The sequence below is a fragment of the Micropterus dolomieu genome, linkage group LG13 (genome assembly GCF_021292245.1).
Source record: "Micropterus dolomieu isolate WLL.071019.BEF.003 ecotype Adirondacks linkage group LG13, ASM2129224v1, whole genome shotgun sequence".
Classification (NCBI taxonomy): domain Eukaryota; kingdom Metazoa; phylum Chordata; class Actinopteri; order Centrarchiformes; family Centrarchidae; genus Micropterus; species Micropterus dolomieu.
The window spans coordinates 2384783-2395304 of NC_060162.1; the positions used below are offsets into that span (position 1 = coordinate 2384783).

Consider the following 10522-nt stretch of genomic DNA (forward strand, 5'->3'; position numbering starts at 1 on the left):
CACAGAAACATTAATCCTCCCTTGCATCTGTATCAGGTCATGAAGCAGAGGGAAGCCATAGTGTACAACAGTATGTCAGTTGTTTATGTACAGTTTTTGCAGCAGCAGCAGAGGTGCTGCAGCAGTGGAAGTGGGGGAAAAAAAATATCAGCTCAAAAACACTTTGGTTGGATGGGAGGAAGCTACTCTCATGTAATTTCCTGTCAGTGGTCACCCCTGGGACAAGATAGTGAGCTGAACAAGACATTTCAGTCAGTGTTAGTAGTGCAGCTGTAGTGGGTGCAGATGCAACTGAGGAAGTGAAGGCTACGATTCAACGACTTATAGTGGCTTTTAATTTTCTTTAATATGTTGGTGAGTTTACTTTTCAGAGTGTGGCTTGCACGGTGATGGAGCAGCAGATTTCAAGTCGTGCGGTTTGTAATGAATGCATCTGTTTCTCCCGGCAGGGTGCGGGAGCTCCGTGCTCCTCAGGTGTCCCCTCTGAGCGAGCCGTCCTCAGCTCAGGGATGTACAAGCTGGAGGTTGAGCTGAAGAGAGGACACAATCTGGCGGTCAGAGACAGAGGAGGTAAACTCTTTTCTTTTTATTTTCTGTTCTTGTCATTAGGGATCTCTCTGACAACTTTATTTGTCTTTCTGTAGGCAGCAGCGATCCCTATGTTAAGTTCAAGCTGGCTGGTAAAGAGGTGTTCAGAAGCAAAATCATCCACAAAAACCTCAACCCAGTGTGGGACGAGAAAACCACTTTAATAATGGATAGTCTGAGTGAACCTCTGTATGTGAAGGTAAAGGCACTCATGAACCCAGCTTTTCCAAATGAATTCCTAATGAACATAAGAGTGAGTGGATGTTTCTGTTCTGCAGGTGTTTGACTACGACTTCGGCCTTCAAGACGACTTCATGGGTTCTGCTTTCCTCTACCTGGAGTCTCTAGAGCAACAGAGGTACGTCAGCAAACAGTGAAAAGCTGCTCTTTTCAGCTTCATTACTCGATACAAAAGCAGAATACTGTACCACAACAGAATAATGCAACCACAAGCACTTACAGTTGCATTAATCAATATTCTACTCTTTTATACTCTCTGTAGTTGTATTTGTGGTCGTTTGATATTCATCTGGTATGACTTGTGTGTCTTTGCATACGGTTTTTCGTTTTACAAATTATTGTGGATGCACTGAAACTCTAAATGCATGTTTAACTGATCATGGATCCTCCACTATCAATCACGTTCTTGGGATACTGAACATTTTCCATGCATTGCTTTTTGCGATTTGATATTGATATTATTATTATTATTATTATGGTTCGTTTTCATTATTAGTTAGTTAGTCTTTCTTGTGCCTGGAGGGCACAACAATGACAGGCGACAACAACGGGGAATATATTTATTTTTATTTTGGGTGGTATTGAAAGCAGAGCTGAAGTCTGCAAAGAGGATCCAGGTGCTGATGGAGGAGGAGGTTCAGCAGACAGGCTCCACTGTTGGCCCTGTAGGCAAATTGGGCCTGTTGTGTTGGTGTGTTGTAGCAGCACAACCAGTATATTTACGCCTGTCCTACCTGTGGGTTACAGGACGATACCTGTAACTCTGGTGCTGAAGGACCCTCACCACCCTGATCAGGACCTGGGCAGCCTGGAGCTAGCCGTCACCCTGACTCCTAAAGACAGCCCCATAGAGGAACGACGAGACTCGACGGTACGTATGATGGTGATTATGTCTGTCTGTTCAGCTTGATTTGATTTAGTTTCTTTATAAAATGAATATTTTCTTTATAGAAATACATGAAAATATTATTTTACATTAAAGAGAAAGTCAGATATTACTCTGAAAACATATTGATGAGTGCAGGTTGGATTATATGGCTGCATATAATGATAATTAATTCATATATTTTTCTTCTTTTGTTAATTATTAATTTAATTATTCCTTAAAATCTACAAAACTGAAATTTACCGATCCCAAGATCCCGGGTCGCTTGAGCTAAGCCTCTTAGATCGTGCATAGCAATATAAATATGTAACGTATATCAGTAAGATTCTTCACACTTCAGCCGTTTAGTTCATTTTATGGAATCAATTCAGATTTACTGATATACAGTAGTAAACAACAGAGATGAAAAAAGAAAGTAATAAAAACAGTAAATAAACAGTTATATAGCAGCCTATTTCCCGTCTTTGCTGATTAAGAGTTTTGTGTGAAAGGAATTAAAGGTCTGTCACAACTATAGGCACTTGAAGTTTTAAGGTATTTTTCTGATGTGCTTGTGTTATTAAAGGCTCTGTACTTTATGAAAAGCACAGTATGCAAATGTTAATTACAACAGCTGTCACATATAATCTGTTTCCACCAACTTCCATCAGTTCAAAGACCAAAAGCATAAAAAATTGGGGAAGAACTGCAGACATGTATAAATGACCAAGATGCCTTAAAAGCTCCACCTCTTTTTATGTCTGCATGACTCTTGTTCAGAGATGCTCACATGTCTTTGAGCTAGAGTCCAAGTCAAGTCTCAAGTCTCTGAGTTAGATTCCAAGTCAAGTCTCAAGTCACTGAGTTAGAGTCCAAGTCAAGTCTCAAGTCACTGAGTTAGAGTCCAAGTCAAGTCTCAAGTCACTGAGTTAGAGTCCAAGTCAAGTCTCAAGTCTCTGAGCTACAGTCCAAGTCAAGTCTCAAGTCTCTGAGTTAGATTCCAAGTCAAGTCCCAATCACTGAGCTAGAGTCCAAGTCAAGTCTCAAGTCACTGAGTTAGAGTCCAAGTCAAGTCTCAAGTCACTGAGTTAGAGTCCAAGTCAAGTCTCAAGTCACTGAGCTAGAGTCCAAGTCAAGTCTCAAGTCACTGAGCTAGAGTCCAAGTCAAGTCTCAAGTCTCTGAGCTACAGTCCAAGTCAAGTCTCAAGTCTCTGAGCAAGAGTCCAAGTCAAGTCTCAAGTCACTGAGTTAGAGTCCAAGTCAAGTCTCAAGTCACTGAGCTAGAGTCCAAGTCAAGTTTCAAGTCACTGAGCTAGAGTCCAAGTCAAGTCTCAAGTCTCTGAGCTAGAGTCCAAGTCAAGTCTCAAGTCTCTCGTGGTTATAATGAATGTTGTATCAGCTGCTGCGTTCAATCCAGGCTGCTTATAAAACTGCAGAGCTATAAGGGATTCTGTAACTGTAACCTAAAGAGCACAACCATGTAATGTGCACTGCAACTAATGACAGCTTATTAACTACTATAAGTCAACACCAACCACAGACTCTCAAACCAGTGTAAAATTATAACTAAATAAAACTGTAACATTACATGATCAACAATAAACCTGTAACCTGTTTGCAGCCACCGTTAATAATTAACGTGATGGCAGCCAGCGGGGTGTAAATTATTACGTTAATCAACCACCACAAGTTAGATGCAAACAAATTCAATACACAATACGCCACTGCCATCAGCTGCTCAGCACACCACTGTGAGAATAATGAATCTCTGTGCTGCTGTTTGTGTTTCCTGCAGCAAAGCCAGGTTAAGGTGTATCGGTGGAAGCCCTATGTGAATAAAGTGAGTGTAGTGGTGATCAGTCTCGTAGTGACTTCCCATAGCTTTCCTACTTTGCCTCTTAGTCTAGCATCAGTCGCAGTAGACAGAATCTAGTTTTTTAGTTGCAGGTTCTTTTTGTTTTTTAGTTTGTTCGGCATCTTTCCCCAGCAGCTCTTACAAATGAAAATAAAGATAAACATGAAATATAGATACTGTTGCAACATCACCATTGAGCTCAATGTGGCTGATCAGAAGGCTAAAACTGAACCACGGTTAAAGAAATACTGACTTTAATGAAATGGAAGCTAAAACACGGGAACTATGAAAATCTAATTGTGAAATTGAATCACTACTGAATACTCCATTACTCGAATATATACTCTATTTGACCAAAATCTGACTTCTGAAATCAAAATTCTGACTTTTAGTCCCTTACATGGGTCAAGCTCATTCTACATTCTTCTGCTGTCTTGTTGACGCCCATGTACATAATCTCCATATGACATAACACAGGTTAGTTTCTCAGTCTAGACGAAGCTCCTCCAGAGCCACGTACGACTACGTACAGCTGTTTAACATGACGGGGTAGGACGCACACAGTAGCCGTGTTACCTTTTCTAATGCGATGCTTCAAAATGCGCATTAAAAAACATTGATGAAAACGGCAAAATAAAAATAAACAAAATCCTTAATTTTGTAAAAAGGTTTTCACGCTCGCTTGAGGTGGTTTTTGCCTTTGTCAAAAAAGAGTAAATGCGCTAAACGGGAGATGGGAAACACTTTTTCAGAATAAGTCCTGACGCAGCGAACTTGTAACTCACGTCTGATCAGCTGTTTCTGCTGTCGGCGTCTTGTTGTGCAGAGTTCTGCACGCCTGCCAAGAATTTCCTGCACCTCGCGGCTGGTAACGCTCCTTTGTGCTGAGAAAAGAGGTTGATGCAAATCTGAGCAGGTAGCATTCATCATCTGTTCTGCTGAATTATGCATTCACCTCTTAAAAGGTCCTTTTCAGATACTTCAGATGCTCTGCACACTGATCAGACTGGATTATCACCGCATATTTTTTTGCTGAATCTCAATGAATGCAATGAATGAGATTGTAATAAAATATTAACAACTAAACATTCAAAAAATACATACTTTGAGTCATTTATCACCATTGATGAACCCCACAAAGGATATTATAGCATTTAAAAGCATTATTTGGAAGTGCATGCAATTCTCTGCAGGCATGCGAAACTCGTCATAACACCGGATATTCTCATAACCTGCGGAGACATATGGCTGGTAGCAACTTGCCCGCTTGAAACACATTTCTGAGCAAGATAAATGGTCCTCAGGTTCATGCAACTGGTTTTATTTCTGGATTGGAACCCATACGTCTTGTTTATTACAGCCATGTGCAACATCAACTACTGACGTAACGACGCTTGCCGAACCCGGTTTATTTGGCTCCAAACCATCTGATGGAAACGCACATAATTTCTTATTTCTGTCTTTTTTGTGACATTTCAAAAGTACGCTTAAAATTCGCATGACAATTAGATGGAAACATGACTAGTGACAAGTAAACAGATCTTCATGCGTAAAGGCCAATTTTTACTTCTGCGTCGAGCCACGCCGTCGTGAGCATTTAGACTCGCTCTACAATTATACCGCCAAATTCTAGCTGACATTTTAATACTACTGAATTGATATAATTAAAATGTTTTACTTGGAAAACTGTCTGAATTTCTGTGGTCTGATTTCCCGTCACTGAAAGGAAATGTTTATCAAAAGCTTCATATAGAAACCACATGACTAACAGAATGTAACCTGATAGGACAGAGGTTTTGACTGATCCTCGATGTTTTCATCTTAAATTTTGGTGTCTGAATTTCACTAATCCAGTTCGAGTGCAATTTTTTTAATATTAAGTATTTTCGGGGGATTTTGCCTCTTTTTTCTTTCCAAACGTTGAAAGCATAGAGGTGACAGGAAGTCATGGGACGAGGAGGAAATGACAAGCAACAAAGGTCCCTAACTCGAATCAATATCCATCCATCCACCGTCAACCGCTTATCCTGCGTACAGGGTGGAATCAATAATTATCTTCAAAAAAAGCTGCATAAATCAGTGTTTTCATATAAATTTGTAAACAAAACACACGTGTGCTAAGCTTATCCATTCATTGTAGAGAAATTCTTGAACTGAGAAAAGCAAGAAGCGCCAAAATAGGCTAAATAAGACCTTCCATAGGGCCGATTTTATTATTCTACTGATTTGGTATTATCAGCTACAATCGCAATTTGAAGAAACTTGTGAGTATCTATGATATGGTGTCATAATTACAAAGTTGTAATTAGCATTTTGCGAAGACGGTTCTGGTGGGGGGAAAACATGCTCTTTTGTGCGCCTACCATGGCGTGCTGAAAATGACTAGGGATCAAGGTTGGGCCACGTTCACACCTTAAACGAACCGGAGTCCGTTTGGATTCAGACCGAGGCCACGTCTTCAGCTGGGTCTCGGTAAAAGGTCCGCACCAAGTGGGGAAACAAAACCCTTTTATCAACCAGACCAAACAAGACAGGTGTGAATACGCCGTCTGAGAGAGCAGCTGGTGAACATAATGGAGCATTTAGCAGCTAAAGAGCCAGATATTTCCCTCAGGAGCTGGTGGAGACAGAACAGAGCTAAGAGAGAGAGAATATTTGACTCCACATGAAGCATCAAGTTGCTCTGTAACTGCTGGAGTATATAAGTATATAAACTTCATAAGGTGATATAATATTTGGGGGTTGTCTTTAGAGCTCCAAGTGGCCAAAAGAAATCTATCAATGCAGCTTTTACCTTCTCCAATTTATAGATGGACGGTTTGCAAAGTAAAATATTTCAGTAATTTAATTGCATTGGTACAGTATTTAAATTTACTTTCACATTTAGGTTAATTGCTAATTCAAATCCTTTGCTTCCAGACTTTACTGTCAGTATTTCACACAGTTGCCTGTGTGCTGTGTTCTTATTTCACGTGTAACATCCTTGATCAGTATGCGAGTATCCGAAGAGGTTTTCAAAATCTATCCTCAGCACTAAGACATTAAACACAGCCGGTCTCGTACATGTTTTATTCAGTTTATGTTATAAATTAATTATAGGCCAAGTGTCAAGTCTGTGCTGCAGCTCCAGTCAAAGTGGAAGAGATAAACGACAATGAGAGAGTGACGAGGAATGAGGATGTTTGAAAGCAACAACAACAGAAAAACAGAGAGCTGAAGACAGAGAGCTCGGATACATCAATGTCATTAAAGCTAATGAGGCCGTGATAATGAATATTCAGCACCAGTCAAGAGAACATTTCTCAGTTATAGTCTATTTTCAGATGCTTTATTCATGGAGCTCAATTGAGGTTGGACTTAAACAGCGCACCCCTCCTTCATCACTTGTTTTAGCTCCTTGTAGTTAGAGATTAACCTGCACCTGTAGCGCCACCTAGTGGCTTAAAAAAGGCTTTTTCATTTTGACATTTTTTTGCAGCCCTCTAGTTAAACCATTAGTGTTTCCCTGCAGGAGTCTGTTTAAATAATGTATTTTAATGTATGTTCAGACTATGCTGCTCAGGAGGTCCTGGAAACGATCCACTAAGGTAAATCATCACCGTCGTCGTCTGTGTGTGCCGTCACAGCTTACCATTGACTGTCCTGAAAAGTTCACGCTGATCACCTCCCTGTCCATGTTTGTCACTGCTGTGTTTGCACATTCTGGCATCAGGACCTTGTTTGCAAGACATCAAACATGTTGTGTACTGAGCTCCTCAAACGTTGAATGTTGTTGTGTGTTGTAGCCGCTGTCATTCCCGTCTGGCTGTGAACCGAAACCGTATCCATCTGATCTGATCCAGCTAACTTCTTAAAAGCACTTAGAGAATTGATTTGATTTCCATTTTAAGGGAGAAGTGTCAATAAATCCAATGAAGGATTGTGAGTGAATCCAAAGCCTGATATTGCTTCTTCCTCTGTGCCAAAGAGCTCAGTTGTTTTCTAAGACCTATTAAAAACACTGCAGTTTTTCCAGATAATTATGAATCTTTATTTGTTTTTGTTAAATCTCCACTATTATATATAGATTTGAAATTCTGATAATTACTCAATTACCTTATATTTTTATAAAATATGTACGGTAGTCAACGTCGAGAGACAACTTATTTATTGATCCTGTTTGAACTGTGCGCTGAATAACACCCATGATGTTTGTTAGTTTAAAAGATCATTTTGTCCATCGTAAAACAGTAAAGTAACTTTTATTTTTGTGTGAAATCACTCAATGAACTAAATCTGTTGTCTCATGCTAACAACATGTTAGCGCCGTAATGCTAAGCTAACGTTCAAGCGCTTGGTTGCTACCAGCTAGGTAGCTTAGCTATGTTCCACGCACAGATGTTTGTCACCTGATGTGTTTAATCCAACGACTCCTGGTCCTTTCATCACATCATCTACACATGGAAGCTCTTTGACGTTAGCTTCAGTCATTGAGAGAAACAGTGATGGCGGCTTTTGGGTTTGTTTGCATGCTGTCTGTCTCTTTCCTGACATGTGACATGTAACATTCAGTGTGTGTGTGTGTGTGTGTGTGTGTGTGTGTGTGTGTGTGTGTGTGTGTGTGTGTGTGTGTGTGTGTGTGTGTGTGTGTGTGTGTGTGTGTGTCCAAGCAGCAGCAGTCAATGCGTCTCTCAGAGCTGCATCGGAAATCCCAGCTCTGGAGAGGGATTGTCAGCATCGCGCTGATCGAAGGCCGGAACCTGATTCCCATGGACCCCAACGGTCTGAGTGACCCCTACGTCAAGTTCAGGCTGGGGCCCCAGAAGTACAGAAGCAAGGTATGCTGACGCTGACCTCTGTCCCGGGTTTACGTAGGAGTACTCAGAACTTCTGTAAAGTGTAAAAAATCTTCCGCTACAAGTTGAAGTCCTTCATTTAACATTTGACTGAAGTAAAACTACAAGTATTAGCATCAAATATACTTATAGTATCAAAAGTGAAAGTACTCATTTTGCAGAATGGCCCATTTCTGAATAATATAATGTATATTATTGGATTATAATTTTAATTCAACTTCAATGTTTTAGCTGGTGGTTACAACATGTTCTCACTCCCGACTCGTCACATATTGACGCTCAGTCAAGGCCGTTTGGCGTCACTTTTTAACTCCCTTTTAAGTCATTTTTTGACGTTTAGGGCTCCGTGGTCAAGTTAGCAATGCTTAGCAACAACAACTATACAACTTCCAGTAAAGTTGGCAACAATAAATATGCAACATCCGTTTAGACTTTCAAAATAAAACGCTAGAGTTTCAAAACTTTGCCATTTTAAAGCGGCACTCAACGCTGTCGCTGAGAAACTAGTCTTGCCAGGGCAACAGAGAAAATGTTTTCTTCAACGATGTAGACAAAGTGTTACAGACATGTTAGTTAGGACCAGGAGACATATGTTGATGAAACATAATCCTGACAAAGTGGCGGCCAGACGTGGATTCAAACAAGCAGGATCACTGACCTCACTGACCTGTGCTGTCTCAGCCACAGAGTAGTATACCTTCATATTTTATTTCCCCCGTGTCAACTTCCGCAATAATTTCCTGATCAACGGGCCACCTGGCAGCAAATGGGAGGCAAATCCCTCTGGATGGATGAAAGATACGCACTTTGATTTGACTTCCTGAAACATTTTAATGAACGTGCAAAGTGCTCAAAGGAGAAGCCCTGTTTCCTCGTTTTGGTCAACCACACGTCTCATCTGTCCATTGATGGACTCAGTTATGCCAAAGAAAACGGCATAATAATGCTGTCATTCCCAGCACACTGTTCACAAAGGCTTCAACCATTAGACAGCACGACTCGTGTTTTTTGACAATCCTGTGTCACAAGTGCAAACTCTCTATTCCACAGTCTACTACTCCGTATTTAGATAAGAGATTAAGAAATAATGAATACAAAATATGTGCCCAAGACTTCCTTCTTTCTTTTGGTGTGAGATGTGTGGTGTTGTCCAGTAAGTGCTTGACAGTGTGAAAAGTGTGACAACATAACCCAGTTAAAAACAACGTTTACATCACCAAAACTGTATTATGTCTATTATATATAATACAAACACACACTGTTTACTGTATTATTTATATATACACACAGTGAGGAAAATAAGTATTTGAACACCCTGCTATTTTGCAAGTTCTCCCACTCAGAAATCATGGAGGGGTCTGAAATTGTCATCGTAGGTGCATGTCCACTGTGAGAGACATAATCTAAAAAAAAAAAAAAAAATCCAGAAATCACAATGTATGATTTTTAACTATTTATTTGTATGATACATCTGCAAATAAGTATTTGAACACCTGAGAAAATCAATGTTAATATTTGGTACAGTAGCCTTTGTTTGCAATTACAGAGGTCAAACGTTTCCTGTAGTTTTTCACCAGGTTTGCACTGCAGGAGGGATTTTGGCCCACTCCTCCACACAGATCTTCTCTAGACCAGTCAGGTTTCTGGGCTGTCGCTGACAAACACAGAGTTTGAGCTCCCTCCAAAGATTCTCTATTGGGTTTAGGTCTGGAGACTGGCTAGGCCACGCCAGAACCTTGATATGCTTCTTACAGAGCCACTCCTTGGTTATCCTGGCTGTGTGCTTCGGGTCATTGTCATGTTAGAAGACCCGGCCTCGACCCATCTTCAATGCTCTAACTGAGGGAAGGAGGTTGTTCCCCAAAATCTAGCAATACAAGGCCCCGGTCATCCTCTCCTTAATACAGTGCAGTCGCCCTGTCCCATGTGCAGAAAAACACCCCCAAAGCCTGATGCTACCACCCCCATGCTTCACAGTAGGGATGGTGTTCTTGGGATGGTGCTCATCATTCTTCTTCCTCCAAACACGGTTGGTGGAATTATGACCAAAAAGTTCTATTTTGGTCTCATCTGACCACATGACTTTCTCCCATGACTCCTCTGGATCATCCAAATGGTCATTGGCAAACTGAAGACGGG

General features: G+C 40.7%; 1 protein-coding gene across 1 annotated transcript in view; it reads left to right on the top strand.

Moving 5' to 3' along the window:
• Positions 1–279: 279 nt before the first annotated feature.
• The window catches only part of mctp1b (multiple C2 domains, transmembrane 1b), a 31426-nt gene continuing 21183 nt past the window's right edge, over positions 280–10522 (top strand). The window contains exons 1-7 of the mRNA XM_046066727.1: positions 280–354; positions 450–570; positions 645–787; positions 867–946; positions 1576–1699; positions 7097–7135; positions 8201–8365. Of these exons, the coding sequence (XP_045922683.1) occupies positions 349–354; positions 450–570; positions 645–787; positions 867–946; positions 1576–1699; positions 7097–7135; positions 8201–8365 (678 nt within the window). The 5' untranslated portion in view covers positions 280–348. The remainder of the gene's footprint in view (positions 355–449; positions 571–644; positions 788–866; positions 947–1575; positions 1700–7096; positions 7136–8200; positions 8366–10522) is intronic.